This window comes from Pseudochaenichthys georgianus, chromosome 24 (assembly GCF_902827115.2).
Source record: "Pseudochaenichthys georgianus chromosome 24, fPseGeo1.2, whole genome shotgun sequence".
Taxonomy (NCBI): domain Eukaryota; kingdom Metazoa; phylum Chordata; class Actinopteri; order Perciformes; family Channichthyidae; genus Pseudochaenichthys; species Pseudochaenichthys georgianus.
This window is the reverse complement of record NC_047526.1, coordinates 15586661-15605624: the sequence shown is the minus strand read 5'-3', so window position 1 is coordinate 15605624 and position 18964 is coordinate 15586661. Positions and strand designations below refer to the sequence as shown.

Below are 18964 nucleotides of genomic sequence, written 5' to 3'. Positions count from 1 at the left end.
GTGGGGATTTTAAGACCACGGAGTCTACACATGTGCAGCCTCGAAATTTCTCCAAATGAAGTACGCCGGGCTCGGTAGGACTCCAAGTATGCTGGAAATTGGAACAGTACTTTGGCGGCACTCGATGACGTAGTATGCTTGAAATAGTGGCTCTGGAGCAGCTTTACTCAAGATTGATTAACACCCTGAGTGTGTGTGTGCGTGGATTGGACTTAACTTAACGGCTCCAGGGATTGGTCTATTTGGACCAATGGGTCCATTTGGGTATGGGCACGTCACTGTACCCAGGAAGAAAACAATGGAAAAAGAGAAATCTCCAATGAGGCGTTCTGGAGCAGCATAGACAGGTCTTTTCTGTGTTAGAGTTTTACTCGCTACAGGGTGTACTTTGAGGGTTTGTGACTTTGCAGACCATTTACATGCAGAAAAACCTTCATAACACACAAGGGGACGGGTAATAACCGGAAAAGCATGACATGGGCCCTTTAAATAGAGAAAACCACAGTTGTAAATAGTGACATTAATTAAGAGATAGGTGACTAGAGCAGAGCCCTCATTAAGGTAATTAGGAACACCTGTGCTTTTTCCTGCTATGACAGCCTAAGTGACTGTCTTCTAAAGATTGAATTTCTAGGAGTTTTTAAATTCAGTTAATATTGTTGGCACGATACATTTCACAAATCTTACACTGAAAGGTTGCATGTAACTATTGCTACAGTCTATGTGTTGTGAATCATATACACAATGCTAATTTCATTTAAATGGGATTTAACTAAATGTCCTGTCCTTAGCTGTATATTTGTGAATTATTGTCTTTAGAATTGCCCCCGTGTTATAAACTTTTCAGAGGGTCAGTAAGGATGACAAAACATGGTAGTCAAGATATTGAACCTTTATTTATGGGTCCAACCCCTTTGAAATAACTAACATTTTTGGTACTTACAATCAATGTAAGAACACAAAAAGTTAATTGGAATGTCAATAAATAAAGAAAATGCATTGAAAACTCAAGATACTAAACGTGACAACTTAAAAAATAAAGTCCTATGAGGAATGGATCTGAATCTGGTCATATCAAGGGGAGAACTGTGTGAAAAAGGTGTTGAGGGGAGAGCAATCCCAGGCTCATTTACAACATTAAACTTTACATGTTACATAACACTACTTCTGAGAGCCAAGAGGCCACAGAAACAGGCCTAGTCCACCTCCTCCATCCTGGATGTGTCATCATCGTCCCCTTCAAGACGGGGCATGTCCTCAGTGAGCGCAGAGGTGACGTCATCTGGTGTCATATCATCTTCATCAATACCTAAAACAAGAAAAAGAAAAACATGATTAGTCAAAGAAGCCAGGTAGTTGTTTATATAATGTCCGTAAGCACAGATACTCACCGAGACCGAGCTTGATCATTCTGTAGATGCGATTGGAGTGGGTCTGGGGATCCTCCAAGGTGAATCCAGAAGAGAGCAGTGCAGTTTCAAAGAGCAGGATGACCAGATCCTTCACAGACTTGTCATTCTTATCAACCTCTGCCTTCTGCCTCAGGGTTTCCACGATGGGGTGGTCAGGGTTGATCTCTAGGTGTTTTTTAGCAGCCATGTAGCCCATGGTGGAGTTGTCCCTGAGAGCCTGGGCCTTCATGATCCTCTCCATGTTAGCTGTCCAGCCGTAGGTGCTTGTGACGATGCAGCATGGGGAAGACACCAGGCGGTTGGACACCGTGACCTGCGGATGTCAACAAAAATGTACACCAGTTAGTTTCTGCCTTAAGGCGAGACACGGCAGGCAAAAACATCGCTTTTCATTCACTGGTCAATTTTGAGCTATTTTGATTCCATAACATGTTTTCTATCAGGCTTTTGGAAGGAAAACGTACAACATACACATTTAAGTGTTTATTTTATAATAGTTTGTCTATTTGCGTCTGTAGATCTCCTAAATTCACCAAAGGTTAGCATTCTAACGTAACAGAGTACCGCGACCGCTGTTTGCACCATGTCAACAGAGATATTGTTGGAAAGCTCAGTTTCTTTTACAGAAGGGTTTGTTCATATATTTTTCATAGCCTTAATTATATAACATTTTATACCTAAAAAAAAAAAAAATGGCAAAAATGGATATTTTAGGGCTGTTTTCTGATTTATGGAGTGACAAAAAGAGATATCCAAAATCCCTTCTGTAAAAGCCTTAGATCCTAATATGACTACAAAATGATACAAGAATTTTGAACCTGGCTTTATCCAAAGTTCAGATTTCAGTTCCTGAAATGTGTTAAAATAAGCGCATATTTAATGAGATAATGGCTCATTTGCATATTTAAACATGCTATTTCAGAAAACTTGTAATACAAAAAATAATTGCCTTATGTATGCAATTAACTGGAGAAATTTCTAGCTGATATCTTTAAGTTAAAAAAAATTACCCTATTCACCTGGGGTGTCTCGCCTTAATTGCACAACAGTGGTCAATCAACAACCCCTAATGATTTGTTTTGAGGTAGTTTCGTTTATAAATCCTCTCACCTTCTCCACTTTCTTCTCCAAGATATCCTTCATTATCTTGCACAAACTCTCGTACTGAGCATTCTTCTCCTCCTGCTTCTTCTTCTCCTCATCATCTTCTGGCAGCTCCAGGCCTTCCTTGGTCACTGAAACCAGGTTCTTGCCATCAAACTCCTTCAGCTGCTGGACACAGTACTCATCGATGGGCTCGATCATGTAAATAACTTCAAGGCCGGCTTTGCGGAGGCGCTCCACAAAGGCAGAGTTGGCCACCTGGTCTTTGGTCTCACCTGAAAAACAAAACACATTTATATTTTAACTAGGGCTGTCAAGTTAACGCGTTAATAACGCGGCTATTGTTGTTGTTAGCATCGGGTGCTAGCTAGCTGCGCTAACGGATATAAGGAGCTGTTTCAATGAAAACAGAGGAGCGCTCTATCCACACAACTGCGCCGAGCACTTGACTTGATGCAGGAAGCCAGACAGCGGGACATTGTACGAGAAGTCAGCACACTCATGATTGCAGCAACATGATCACAGCGTCCAGGCAGCTCCCGTTCGAGCATATGCCTTGAGTTGCACGCACACACACACACACACACACACACACACACACACACACACACACACACACACACACACACACACACACACACACACACACACACACACACACACACACACACACACACACACCCACACACACACACACACACACACACACACACACACACACACACACACACACACACACACACACACACACACACACACACACACACACACACACACACACACACACACACACACACACACACACACACACACACACACACACACACACACACACACACACACACACACACACACACACACACACACACACACACACACACACACACACACACACACACACACACACACACACACACACACACACACACACACAGTATTGAATGAGAGAGGTTCCAGGTTGTTGTGTTTAATATTCATGAGAATAGTTGTCATTGTTCAAATGATAATAAACATTAGCATAAAGCATATTTGTCCACTCCTATGTTGATAAGAGTATTAAAAACTTGATAAATATTCCTCTAAGGTACATTTAGAACAGATAAAAAATTTGCGATTAATTTGCAATTAATCGCGATCAACTATGGACAATCATGCGATTAATCGCGATTAAATATTTTAATCGACTGACAGCCCTAATTTTAACACATTAACCAACTCCGTTCACCTGTTTCAAAACTATTTTGAATCTAAATGTACAGTATAAGGATGAGAAGTGTCCTCACCAGTAATGTAGTAGATGTGTTTCTGGTTTTCCTTCATACGTGTGACATAGTCCTTCAGGGACACCAGCTCATCTCCAGAAGCTGATGTGAAGTATCGCAGCAGCTCAGACAGCCTCTTTTTGTTCTGAGAATCCTCATGGATGCCAAGCTGAAATACAAATAAAACTTAATGTCAGTAACATGCATTTGAACGTTGTATAAGTAGATCCATTTATTAATTAAATGTGTTACATTCTGGTTAAAAAAAATTACATAACTATTTCAGTATTAAAGAGTAGATACACTGATATTTGTCTCCAAGAACTAACCATGAATAAAGTGTAAGTAATGTCATTAAGGAGCACCAAACAAGACTTAAAGCAGCTTTTCATTAGGGCAATATGGCCAAAGGATCAGACAGATGGCTAACACATTAAAAGGTCTGAAGTGCAAACTGGAATATTTCTCTACAATTCAAGAGGTTTTTGTCAAGCTTTGCACTCTACAAACACACTATCCTGTTAAAATTCAGATTACATTTTGCAGGACTTGTGTGGACATTAACAAAGTATCAAAGCAAGGCACAAGGGTTTAACACAAGGTGGCTGCCAACAGTTTAAATGTGACAAGATTAGGAACACTTAACGGCTTGGACGGTGCAAGGTGAGAACACTAACCTTGATGTTCTTGGAGAACTGATCGTAGTACTTTTTGTAGTTTTCCTTGTCCTCAGAGAGTTCAGTGAAGAGTTCCATGCACTTCTTCACCAGGTTTTTGCGGATCACTTTCAGGATCTTGCTCTGCTGCAGCATCTCTCTGGAAATGTTCAGGGGAAGGTCCTCAGAGTCCACCACACCCCTGATGAAATCTGATAGGATGGATAAAGACAACCTGATCAGCCATACAGTCAAATGTCTATTTGTTATTTTAATTATATAAGCTGATTATGTGATTTATGAAGAGTATACGCTAGGCCTGTCACGATAATGATTTTTGTTCTACGATACAGTTTCCCGTAAATTATTGCGATAAACGATAATATTGTCGGCACCGTTGTAAGACCATCTTAGACCACTGACATAATAATATATAATAATAATATTTCAAGAACATCCTTTCAAACAGAACTTTTTTATTGAACATTCAACATTGCGAATGAAATGTGAAATAATATTCAAATACATAAATTATATAAATAAACAAATGAATTAAATTATTAAAAATAATTAAATCACACACAACCAAAACAATAAATTAAATAGACTCAGGCTGGAAAACAGAGCTCTCTCTCATATATAAAAATTAACGCCACTAATTATTTTAACGCATGTGTATTTTTTGTCCTCGGCCGCCCCGTAGTTTCAGAGCGCATCGACTTTAAAATACCATCTACAAGCTGATGCTGAGAGCCCCGCTCCTTCCACGCTCACCAGCAGTCCCTGACTGGCCATCGGGAGGACCGGGCGGGTGTGTGTATGTGTGGCGCGAGAGAGAGACCTTATGTGTATTGTTGTTGTTAGCATCTGGCGCTAGCTAGCAGCGCTAACGGATATAAGGAGCTGTTTCAATGAAAACAGAGGAGCGACATTTCGCCGACAACTGCGCCGAGCACTTGACTTTATGCAGGAAGCCAGACTGCACGAAAAGTCAGCACACACAGCACGGATAGTGCACGCAACATGATTGCAGCGTCCAGGCAGCTCCCGTTCGAGCATATACCTTGAGTTGCACATAGCTCCAACGATCCATCACACACACATACTTTGTATTATTATATGAGAGAGGTTCCAGGTTGAATTGAGGCAAATATTTGTAATGTTCAGAGGTTGTTGTGTTTAATATTCATGAGAATTTGTCATTGTTCAAATGATAATAAACATTTGCATAAAGCATATTTGTCCACTCATGTTGATAAGAGTATAAAAAAAACTTGAAAAATATTCCTCTAAGGTACATTTAGAACAGATAAAAAATGTGCGATTAATTTGCGATTAACTATGGACAATCATGCGATTAAATGTTTTAATCGACCGACAGCCCTAATATATATATATATATATATGAGAGAGAGCTCTGTTTTCCAGCCTGAGTCTATTTAATTTATTGTTTTGGTTGTGTGTGATTTAAATATATATATATATATATATATAGTGCTAAATAAATAATAAATATATTTATTTATATAAATAAAGAAATATGAGCTCACATTGTCTCACAAGCAAAAAAAACCTCAACAGGCCATATCCAAATTTGTATTTCAAAGATTTAGAGCAAGGAACACCAACATGTTCGCATTGTCGGACAAATGCATCTTTGATTGCAAACTGTCGGGAAGGTGGAAGCTCTCCATCTCCAGCTGCCGTGTTTGCTCCCAGCTGGGAAAACGGAATGGGGTGGTTGTGTTTCAGGTGCAGTTTAAGGTTGGTCGTATTGCTAGCTTTTCTTGCTACCTTTTTAAAACAAATGCGAAACACTGCCCGGCTCATTCAAGTCCGTAGGTTCGCCTCGTTGATTTGGCTTAAATCCAAAATATTCCCACACCGGAGATGGAGTTAGGTTTTGCAACCAATTACATTTAACTTCAGATTCCTCTCGAGTAAGTCACACGTTGTCTCCAGCTTGTTTCTATATTATTAATTTGGCTGCTACACGCCGAGTGTCCTGAGTGTTAATTTCGTTGACTAAAACTATGACGAAATATGTTCGTCAACGACCTTTTTTTCCATGACGAAAACGAGACCGGCGGCAGTAAACAATAACTGCAACGAAATCATCATGTAATATCGTTGACGAAAAATGAGGAGACAAAATATTATCAAAGATAACGTTACATCTCTGATAGTCAGTTTTTCTCCCAGCAGTTCCATTTCCGGTGCTGCGGCTGGGCAGCAGCTGTGTGTCTGTGCTGTACCCGGCGGTAGATTTGAATTACACCGGGCAGCGGCACAATATGAACTGTCAGGAAGACTCGGGTCTAACTCATGGTCTAACTCAGTGGTTCCCAAACGGTGTGCCGCGGCACGAGGCAAGTCCGGGTGTGCCGTAGGATTTTGTGACAACCATACGTTATTATTGCAATATACAACTACACAAAAATAATTATTTTTTATTTTACTATATCAGTACTTTGTAGGTTTATATGTACGTAATCTGCGTGACTTGTGCGTCCACATCTCCACGTGCAGTGCTGCATAAACATGGCTGAGTCAGCGATAACTTTCGAGGGGTGGAGGTATGCCCATTATTTTGAGTTAGTCCGAAGAATAGACAGGAATGTGACGGTGAGGTGCAAACTGTGTCCAGGCCAGAAGCTGTTATCCACTGCTGTGAACACCACGTCAAACCTCAACAAACACCTGCAAAGAACACATGCTAAGGTGAAGCTACCACACACGCCATGTGTTGTTTGTTTATATCACGTAGTCTGTTCTTCTTCTCTGTCTTCCGGTTGTTGCCTGTTTTGAATGACAAATACACACTACCGCCGCCTGCTGGTAAGGAGTTATTGCCACTCACGCATGCGCAGTTCGTACATGCTCGGCGAGTAAAGTAACGAGTAAAGTAACGAGTTACTTGTAGATAGTAACGAAGTAGTGCAATATATTACTTTTTTTAAAGTAATACATTTATAATTTGTAGTTCAGGACCATGGACAATGCAGCTTCCTTGCATTGACAGTTCTCTGTGCTGAATTTCTGCTGAGTTTCCTTTGCCTCATTTTTTATTTTGTGACCCGTCTGGTTTAAATGAGTGTGTTGCTGCTTTGATGAAGCCTAATTTGATAAAGTTTCAAATTAATTTCTGAAATATTTCGTAATATAGTTGTCTTTGTCACATTTTATTTGGCATTAGTAAATAATTATGCACATTTACAGATATTTTACATGATATGAGTGATAACACGTATTATCAGGGCTATTTTGCACAATAGGGGTGCCTTGAGATTTTTACTTGTCCTTTAGTGTGCCTTGGGCACAAAAAGTTTGGGAACCACTGGTCTAACTAACCTTATTTAACAGAATATGAAATGGCAACAACAGGGCTTGGGAGCTGTGGTCGCACTTGCGTTAACCGAATACCCCCGTCAGCGCGAGTGATTGATAAATTGTGCACTCGACGGGTAATAATGGATTATGACTGAAATGTTACGAACCGGTCCGTCAAAATTACTGACAACGAAAAAGTCTAAAGCCACCACTGCTTGGGAGAAAGAAACGATGTGATATTTGGACCCATTTTCGCTACAATGAGGCGGAGAAAAAAAGCGAATTTTTTTATCAGAAGGAAAGCAATGTGGCCATAACACAGCTGGTAAAAACACCACAAACCTGACCAGATACTCTCTGCAAAGCTCCTTTCTTAATCATTCAACCTGTGTTTTTCATCAAATAAGGACAAGATATAATCTTGTTTATTTATATATACTAAAATGAAAAATTATTTGTTTTGGCTAGACTAGTTTGACTGAAATGTTCTATAAAAATCTGATGACTAAAAAAGACTCAACAGTTTTCATTGACAAAAAGTAGACTAAAATAATTAGTTTTCTTTGACTAAAATGATCAGACTTTGAGTCGACTAAAATGATCAGACATTGAGTCGACTAAAACTTGACTAAATTAAAAACAGGATGAAGGTGACTAAATCGAAAATTTAAAACAGGACTAAGACTAAAACTAAATAAAAAAATAGCTGACGAAATTAACACTAGTCCTGACCTGGATGTGTGTGAGCCCCGCCCCTCACAGCAAGCCTGGCCGACAGCCACAGCGCACCTGGCTAAAATGCTGGTCACATCCTTATGTAAACAAACACGCATGTAAACGGCAATTTATCGAGGTCAGGAAAGTTATCGAGTTCATTTTTATTTATTGTACGATAAGTCAATTAATTGCTTATCGCGACAGGCCTAGTATATGCTAGTATTTTGTGGCTTGAGTTAATACTCACTGAGGTACTCAGGGATGAGATCCTCGCAGTTGTCCATGATGAAGACCCTGCGCACGTACAGCTTGATATTGTTTTTCTTCTTCTTGTTCTCAAAGAGGTCGAAGGGAGCGCGGCGAGGAACAAAGAGCAGAGCGCGGAATTCCAGCTGACCCTCTACGGAAAAGTGCTGTGAGAAAGACGATCCATTAGGTCAGTATTCAAGTTAAAATCTCACTACTTTTATTACATATGGATAAAGAATCATTTAGGGGCCCTACTTTGACAGCAAGGTGGTCTTCCCAGTCGTTGGTGAGACTCTTGTAGAACTCTCCATACTCCTCATTAGTGATGTCGTCAGGGTTACGCGTCCACAGGGGTTTAGTCTTGTTCAGCTCCTCCTGGTCAATGTACTTCTCCTTGATCTTCTTCTTCTTCTTCTTCTTGTCTGAACACTTGTCGTGGTCGTGCTCCTCATCAGACCCGACGTCCTCAATCTCAGGTTTGTCCTCGTCCTCTTCTTCATCCTTGTCTTTTTCCTTTTCTTCTTCTGCCTCGTCGTCACTCACCTCCTTGTCACGCTCTTTCTCCACCTAAATTCATATAGAACTCAGTCAATGACAATCAGGCTAATTAATGTTATTTATTTCCTTAAACAACTTAAATGAGGACTTACAAAGAGTGTGATCGGATAGCCAATGAACTGAGAGTGTTTTTTCACAATCTCCTTGACTCTTTTCTCATCTATGTATTCGATCTGGTCTTCTTTCAAGTGTAGGATCACCCTAGTGCCACGCCCAATGGGCTCAGCTACATAGAAAAAAAGACGGGTCAATGCACGTTACATGTAATCTCCTGTAGGTACCACTTTATCGATAGAAATCAATTGTTATTAGCAATAAAGTAAGGGCCTTATAATACTTACAGTTGTCCACTTTGATTGTGAATGAGCCTCCAGCAGAGGATTCCCAAATGTATTGCTCGTCATCGTTGTGCTTGGTAATGACTGTCACCCTCTCAGCCACTAGGTATGATGAGTAGAAACCCACACCAAACTGACCGATCATGGAGATGTCGGCTCCAGCTTGCAGAGCCTCCATGAAAGCCTTGGTACCAGACTTGGCGATTGTGCCCAGGTTGTTGATCAGGTCAGCCTTGGTCATGCCGATACCAGTGTCAATCAAGGTAAGTGTGCGTCCCTCTTTGTTGGGAATGACTTCGATTTTTAGGTCCTTGCCACTATCAAGTTTAGTGGGGTCAGTGAGACTCTCATAGCGGATTTTGTCCAGGGCCTGGGGGAAAGACAAAAAGCTATAAGTGTGGATAGAAATTTAAATAACTTTCTATTATTCAGAGATTTGTGAAATAAACTCAAACTTCACAACCACACAACATGAGATTAAAAGGAAACACCTTCAGCCTAATGCTATGACAAACTTACATCTGAAGAGTTGGAGATAAGCTCCCTAAGGAAGATCTCTTTGTTGGAGTAGAAAGTGTTGATGATCAAGGACATCAACTGAGCAATCTCAGCCTGGAATGCAAACGTCTCAACCTCCTCCTCCATTGGTTGGTCGTGTGATTCAGACATCTAAGCAGAGGGAACAAATGACTATTTTTAGAACATGCATACATCATGGATTACAAATGAACACACAACATAAATGCTCTCTATGATCCGATGGCACCGTTTGTGTCCCTAAAGCAAGGGCAACATAATTATTTAAATTAGAAAAATTAATGCATTGCCCATTGAGGAGATGTTTGACACTTATTTATGACTCTCTTATACTTTTTTACATTTTTACAGGCAGGTTAGCCCTGTGTGTGCTCGCAACATTTTCATTGGTCTGTAGATTGTCTGCAGCTCTGTGAGTCACTACATGTAAATAAAATCCAAATACAGAAAAAAGTTTTACATGTGTATTTTTGATCCTCACATATTTGTTTTCCGTTTAAAACCCCTGAACCTGCAAACACAAACAGCTTTCTGTGCACGGATCGCTGTGCATTCGTGTGTGGGATTTTTGAGACTCCCCTGACGGTCAGCCGATTCGTACTTGTAATTATTTCTATCTATAGCCAATCAGATGTCTCCTCAATTCTAAGCCAATCACATGAGCGCGCCCCCACAAGGCTGACTGCTCCATGGAGCCTGCCTGCAGGCGCTAATCTCAGGACACCCTTCACTCTCAGTACAGCGCCACTTTCCGAACAGGAAATGCACGCAAATACAAGCCTTTATATTATTAAGGTACAGCACCACTTTCCAAACCATTGATGAATGCTTGTGTACACAAAAACGGCAGGCAAAACCGTTTTAAATGTGTGTTTCCTGTATGGCGAATACAGCTGCTTTATTTATGACTGTATGAAGTTGTTGGGAGTGTGGAGGGAGCAGCTACAGGTTAGCTTAGCCTAATCGATCAGTGCACTACGAAGCCAGTGCTAGACAGTGACCTGTTAACGGGGGGACAGTGTGAGAAAAAGTTTTTAGAGAGTACTTGTCCATGGACAAGTGAGTTTGGCAATCTACTTGTCCGAATACATTTTTCACTTGTCCAGAATGGACAAAAATTTGGGGCCACTGGAATCTTCTTCTTCGCCATCGTATTTTACATTTTCCCACGGTTTTTACGACACCGATAACGTAAGTGAGCGGTAAGATTTTACTGTATCACACATAGGGTTGGGTATCGTTTGGATTTTAACGATTTCGGTTCTGCTTTTCGATTCCGGTTATTTTTGTTTCTCGATTCCGGTTCTTTGAGAGGGTAAATAAGTCCCATGACAAACTGGGAGAAAAATATATTTATGAAAACATTAAGTCAAATCTGTATTCCTATTTACAAATCACTTCATACTGTTTAATTTATTTCGGTTATTGAATACAATTGTATACAAATAATCTCTGCATTGTTTAGTTAGTTCTAAGTGGTGCAGTTTGAGAATGTACAGTTGGCCCAGTGTCCTTTGATGTTACACTGCAACCTGCCTGTGAGACAGAGTCCAACCACACATGTCCAACACATAGGACATAACCTAATAATAATAATAATAATAATGACACATTAGATGTATAGCCTAGAGGCCTAGTGCTTTTCTACAACTCAAAGACGCTTACACATGTCCTGCAATCAGGGCCGCTATTATTAATAGAAGTTGTTTATTTGCATTAATTATATTTTAATCTTTTTGAGAATAGTATTTGGCAGGAAATGCAGACGTATTCACCTGTAAACGCATACTGAACGACATACATGCACAACCATTTACCTCACTGCATAAAAAAGTGTTGATAATAATAATAAACAGGAATTATATTTATATTAGCCTACTTTGTTTCGAGAAAAAAAAAAAAGTTCACTCCTGTCAGTTGGGGGAGGGGCCTCATCTCACAATGTCGCTTGGGGCCCCAAGCTGGCCAGGGGCGGCCCTGCCTGCAATACACATGCTGCAGCTGCCCAGCTGCTCACTGTTTGTAAAAGTAAATAAATAGTATTTTCATTTCAGTAATGTACTTTCTATACCCTGCTTCATAAACAATACTGACATCCCTGTGCTCCTCCGAGTCTGGGGGTCCGGGGATGTGAGGACAGCGCGAGGACACAGACAGGAAGGCTACTTCATAAAGGAAATGGCGGTCAATATTAACAACATAGGAGTTAAAACGCTTAATAACCTTCATTATGTGTTAGAGAAAGAACATAAGAAAGTTTGACAAAGATGAGGCTGTTAAACGGGCTGCGGATCCGCTGTGTGTAGAAAGAGAGAGAGAGACGCTGAGCTGCACCGCGCAGCGATCAGCTGATACGGAGCATAGAGAGAGAGAGCTGCGGTCCGCGGGGCTCAGCCTCGCCTCCTGTCCTCACAACTCTTATTAATCCCGGTACCGGACAATTGTTATTTGTTCCCACCCCGCTCCGCCCCGCCCCCGTCTAACTGTACAGAAAGCGGCGAGATGCATTTCCTTAGGAATCGACAAGCAGAACCGAAACTAACATTTCTAAACGAACAATGGCGGACACGTACAATTTGCGAATGAGTTCTACCTTTTGTAAACTGAATGTATCAATAATTTGTCAATAAATCAGGCCGAAAAGCGTCACTTGTCCGCCGGACAAGTCAATTGAAAGATCTACTTATCCGATATTGTAAATAACACGTCCCGGACGGTGGGACGTGTACTTTTTCACACACTGGGGGAGCCCCGCCGGTCATTATCAGCCGATATTCACTCTTAATAGTTTGATCTGTGCTCTCTATAAAGGCCGATCAGGAGAGCTGGATCTGATCGATATGGACATAAACGCGAGAGAGCGATCAGATCAGCTGCTGAGTCTGATGGAGACACGCTGCTCTGCATGATCACCTGAAGCTCCGCCCCCTCCGTTTAGCGAGCTGACCGGACTGCGCAAAATGCGTATATGAAGTAATCTTACCCTCGTGGGGGCGCGCTCATGTGATTGGCTTAGAATGAAGGAGACATCTGATTGGCTATAGATAGAACAAATTACAAGTACAAATCGGCTGACCGCCAGGGGAGTCTCAAAAAACCCACACACGAATGCAAAGCGATCCGTGCACAGAAAGCTGTTTGTGTTTGCAGGTTCAGGGGATTTAAACGGGAAACTAATAAGTGAGGATCAAAAATACATATGTAAAACTTTTTTCTGTATTTGGATTTTATTTACATGTATATGAAATAGGGGTGCAACAACTAATCGACTTAATCGATTACCAAATTAGTTGGCAACTAATTCAGTCGTCGATTCGTTGGTGACGTCATCACATGTGTTCTACACCCCGTTAAGCTCCAACATTATCGCTCTTTTTTATCGGTACAGGAGACATTTAAAACATATGTCATATGTATTATTGCTACATAAACATTATATCGCAGTCTTAGTGTCGCCAACTCCGTTTCTAATATGCAATATGACTACAAAATGCGTCTATAATGTATTTTCGATCTTCCCAATTCAGACGAGAGATCTCTCCCCCGCCTGCTTGCGAGGGGGCGGGGCAGTTTACACACACACACACGCAGCTGCTACATGCATGCAACACACACACGGAGGAGATGGCGGAGAGAACGCGCTCCGAGGTGTGGTTAAACTTTATCCATCTCAATGCTCGTTACCAAAAGTGCAATAACAGTTTATCATGTAAGGGCGGTAACACGAGCAATTTGTCTAAACATTTAGCAAAAGTGCTCCACCTCCAGACGGAGGAATGCACCGGGTTCCACTGTCTTTCTAGCAGCTCTGTAGCCCCGTCCACGAGTAACTTTTCCACGTCAGGTGTTATGTATGCTAGCAGCAACACACAGAGTTAACTCAGTTATAAAAACATGGGTTAATGATTAGATTATTTAGTTTGTTAAAGTTTCAGCTATTCTGTTTACAGTTCTGTCATCAGATTATTTAATATGATTTGTTAAAACATTGTTGTTTCGTTTGATGTCAAATATTATGCATTTAATTAAAATAAAAAGCAATGTTAGTTTTGTTCACAATTTGTTTAGTTAGTTAGTTTACCCTATTTCTTGTCAGAAGAACCGTTAAAAGGACCGGATCGAAAAGCAGTATCGATATAAGTAGTAGTACAGTTAAAACCTTAACGATCCGAATAATCGATTAATCGTTTCATTAATCGATAGATTAATCGATTATCAAATTAGTCGTTTGTTGCAGCCCTAATATGAAACGGAACACATTTGTGTGTGCTTTGAAAAACACAAGTGTGGATCCGGAAATACAAGTTTGAATCCTTCTGTGTGCATGTGTGTATTATGAGACTGTTCTGAGCCCATAATGCTCAGCTCCACCTGCCTATAATCCATTTTTGGCAAGTGACACTAATTCCACCGCTTCCGTCTGTTTGTTTTATTTTTTTGTCTCCAATGTATATTTTTTTATTTGTTATTTGTCTTTACTTGTAAAGGCTTCTTATTGTTCTTATTGTCTTCCGAGTATGTGACACACTGTACTTGTATGCACTTGTCTTGTAACTCCTATATCACTAAATAAAAAATAAAATAATCCAAACAGTCAAGATATTTAATTAATTTGTTTCCACTGCTGCATAAAACAAAATAACGTTTTAACTTTTCAACCACACATGTTAATAGATAGTAACAGTGCAATTAAGCTCAGTAGGGCCTGGCTCATTTCGTGGCATCTGCAGGCAGTGGCAAGTCCTTCCGGCATATGCCACAGAGGCCGCTACTCTGTGGTAGCTGTGGCAAGTACTTCCGGCATATGCCACAACTTGCCGAGGCATCTGCTGCTGCTCAACGGGAGTTGCCACAAGATGCCAGAGTAAGAGAACGTTTACGGTAGCTGCCACTCGCCTTCCGTGGCAAATGCTGCTATTTAAACCCGTATTTATCGTGTAAAATGTCGCTGTTTTAGCATGACTTTATCGAACTGATCTGTACACAGGACTGATGATCTGTACACAGGGTTGGGTTGTAACGGAATACATGTAACGGCGTTACGTAATCAGAATACAAATACCAAGTAGCCTAACTGTATTCAGCTCGCGTTACATTTGAAAAACAACTAATCCGAATACAGTTACTTTCGTAAACCTGAAGTGAATACATTTTGGAATACTTATTGGAATTATTGGTGGAAAAGTTTCCTCACAAAATGTATCCTAATATGCATTACCGGCAGAACTGTTTGCACAGCGCAGCAGCATGTCTGTGAGGCCCCGCCCCCGCACGCAGATGAGAGAGAGATCTCTTTTTAAATATATTGAAAGTTAGAAACGGAGATGGTTCGATAAAACATACAAGATAACGTTTATGTAGCATTTATTTATTGTCGAAATGATTACATTTCATAACTTCATCAAATCAAAGTGAATGGCCTGCTGCTGCTGAAGGCATGGGGCAAATATAAGTCCTTTGCCTAATTTATAAAGTAAACCTTAGCATCTCACTAGCAGTGGTGGTAACGGCAATCAGTTACAGCTGCCCTAAGTCTGTAGCCAAGTCTAATAACACCAGTGTACACGTTGCCGTGTCAATACAGATATTTATTTGTTAATTATTTGTCTTTGCTAGTCATACACCTGGTTTATCGTAGCAAGCAGTGGAAACTCCCCTCAAGAAGCGACAATTGCCAAGGGCGTTGCTTGCAACCCTCACTCGCCAATATCTCATCATAAATATAGCACGTTTGTTTATTTTAGCAAACCATGCTTCAAGTAAAATTGAATAGAAATGATAATGTATAATCTTTCTGAAAAATAGAGACCGCACATCAGTCCTGTGTACAGATCAGTTCGATAAAGTCATGCCTAAACAATGACATTTTACACGATAAATACGGGTTTAAATAGCTGCATTTGCCACGGAAGACGAGTGGCAGCTACCGTAAACGTTCTCTTACTCTGGCATCTTGTGGCAACTCCCGTTGAGCAGCGGCAGATGCCTCGGCAAGTTGTGGCATCTGTGGCATATGCCGGAAGGACTGAGATGGGTCTGGCTGCAGACCGCAGCAAGGAGGCGTTTCCTATAGGGGCGTTTCCTAACTTTTTTTATCCAATAGCAACTTAAGGGATTCCAGCTGCTTTTATAAATCCTCGCAGAAGAAGTCATTGTTCTAGTGATGGGAATTCCGGCTCTTCTTGCTGAGCCGGATCATTTGGCTCACCAAGAAGAGCCGGCTCTTTCGGCTCCCAAAGGGCTCTTCAGTTTACCACATATTATACCTTTTAATTAAATCAAATGTAGCCCTGTTTTGACTAATGATTTATATGTGTACACATATATCACTTAAATTATTCAAGACATCCTTTGTACTAAAGTATTCAAAAGTAAAAATTACATGTTTAATATAAATTATTTGCTGTGGCCAATTGTTTTCATTGCATTTACAGACCCGTGTAACTCTCTGACACCACCCAATGAATTCATTGACTTGCTTGTAGAACCACGCTACACAAAACAAATGGCAACACCTATAAAAACTATTTAAAAAAAGGGGCTACTGTATCAACCTATATAAAGTATATACATATAGTTTTTCTCCCTGCAGGAGAGGGGAGCGTGCTTTGAGATCAACTGCTAGGCTGCAGCGGGGAGAAGAGGGGGACAAAAAGAGATCTCCGTCCTCCGTGTTTTATTCTTATAGAAGTAAGAAGAGAAGTAATGGGTCAGAAACCCTCCTTTTTACGCAGCGGTCCAGACATAGACATCATAGCTACGGCGACATATATTCAGTTGCCAGTTACTTTTGGCATTAGGGCAGGGATATCTTTCAAGGTTTGACATAATGAATTGTGCTACTTTTAAAGCAAGCAACGATGTTTTCAAATCTGTAATCAAAAAGCTCCTCAAAAACACTATAGAAGCAGTTCCTGCCGTTGTTACGTTAGTTCAAACAGTAACAACGGACTACTTTTCTTAGCGGATGCATGTCAATTTAAATCAATACATACAACTATTTTTTAAATCAATAAAATCTTTTTCTAAATCCATAAAAGCATTTCAATTATTATTGGGAGTCATGTCGTTACTTTGTTGAGAATGTGGCCATGTGTAATAAGCGGGATAATGTCCACATTGCACATTGCATAATGTGCCTTCATGCCGATCTAGATCCCTCCGCAAAAACAAAACAAAAAACGGCTCGTTCGCGGGCGAGAGCCGGCTCCCGTCGTTCACTATAGGAAACGCCCCTATAGGAAACACCTCCTTGCTGCGGTCTGCAGCCAGACTCTATTGGAAGGACTTGCCACAGCTGAGTAGCGGCCTCTGTGGCATATTCCGGAAGGACTAGCCACTGCCTGCAGATCCCACGAAATGCGCTTGCTGTCTCTCATTAAGCTTGCATGTTTAAATAGATACAATGAGTTGTTGGTTTATCAGAGGAGCACGTGGCTATGGATTACTTTTAAGCAGCAGTTAAAATGGCTCCCCCTTCCGGTTCCCCAGGTGAGTTGCAAGTTTCTAGAAGGTACCAAAAGGCGAGCAGAACTCTAGCAGTTTCCATAAGAATCGAAAGCTCCTCCTCATGGCCATCTGATGAGGATCTGTAAATGGTCGCCTTTTATTCACTTTGTTTGAACTGAGGAATGAAAGACTCTCTGCTCAGGAAATGTGGTCTTGGTTGTCAATTTTGTGCCACTTAACATAATTCCTGCCTGAAGTGCACCTCTTTTGCATCATGTGGCTGCTGTCCCCCAGTGCACAGGTAATATCAGGCAGGAAGGATAGTTACCAAATCATATTGGAAAAAGTTTGGACGTGTGCAAAAAAACGCTGACATGTAGGAGCAATGATAACCGTTACAAATCTTGATTTGTAAACGTACATTGAGATAACCAGCCTCTGGTTGCAACAGTATTGTTATGAGCCGTTAATAAAACGATGCACATTAACTAGATTTAGTTGCATCACCATTGAAATCCAGGCATGTCAGAATATTATTAGTCATTTATAAAATACCAGTATTGATGGACAACGGTTAAGCTTTACCTATATCATAACTAAGCTGATATTGGCTTACATTAACCATGAATGTCAAAGTGTTATATTAGATTTAGGCATCTCGTTATTATTTTTATAATAGTAAAGAAATATTTCAATAATTTACCTTGGTCCTGTATCGAAGACTCCCGTGTGGACTTAAGTTAAGATGTGGACTGCTGACAGGTTCCCCTTGCAGCTTTTATATCCCCTTCGAGAAATCCTCCCGTCCAGAACCATCTGGAATCTTCCTCTCTCTACAGCTCTGTGATGGCAGCTGATAGGCTATGTGTGCTGTCAATCATGATGTGTGTACTCGCCTCTGTCCATTTATGGCTTGAGGAGGCTGGACTAAAGGAGGGGATCTGACGAAGGCGTGCGGGGGCAGAATAACTAGAATGAACCATGCAGTGGCAGTGTTTAGGGGAGAATAGGTAAATTGAACCACCCCCTGTAACCAGGCAACGCCTTATAGTTGTAATCACGTGACCAGAAATTATGCAAGCTCCACCCATTTCTCATTGCCTGTGAAAGAGAGATGCTCATTGTGGTTTGGTAAGTAAACATTCTTACAAAAAAAGTGTTTTGCTTGTCAAAGTACATTTTTTAGATGTCAGCTATATCGGCTGTCATTTAAAAAAACCAATCCAGGTTTAAACACATTGCATATGTTGATGTGTTGGCAGCGTATTAAACCATGTGAATCATTAAGCTAAAGATGACACTGAATTTTAATGCTAGGCTATTTTTTCTAAAATGGTGGCTATGGGGTAAGG

The 18964-nt window shown here is 40.8% G+C and overlaps 1 protein-coding gene across 1 annotated transcript; it reads right to left on the bottom strand.

The window, feature by feature from the left end:
• Positions 1–877: 877 nt before the first annotated feature.
• On the bottom strand, positions 878–18618 carry hsp90aa1.2 (heat shock protein 90, alpha (cytosolic), class A member 1, tandem duplicate 2). The gene is made up of 11 exons (XM_034075664.2): positions 18316–18618; positions 10146–10295; positions 9630–9996; positions 9381–9514; positions 8986–9297; positions 8729–8894; positions 4456–4646; positions 3800–3947; positions 2523–2791; positions 1392–1725; positions 878–1309 (listed from the first exon to the last, which is right to left on the bottom strand). Exons 2-11 carry the CDS (start codon positions 10293–10295, stop codon positions 1197–1199), a joined length of 2184 nt encoding a protein of 727 aa, XP_033931555.1. The 5' UTR covers positions 18316–18618; the 3' UTR covers positions 878–1196.
• Between the last annotated feature and the right edge of the window lie 346 nt (positions 18619–18964).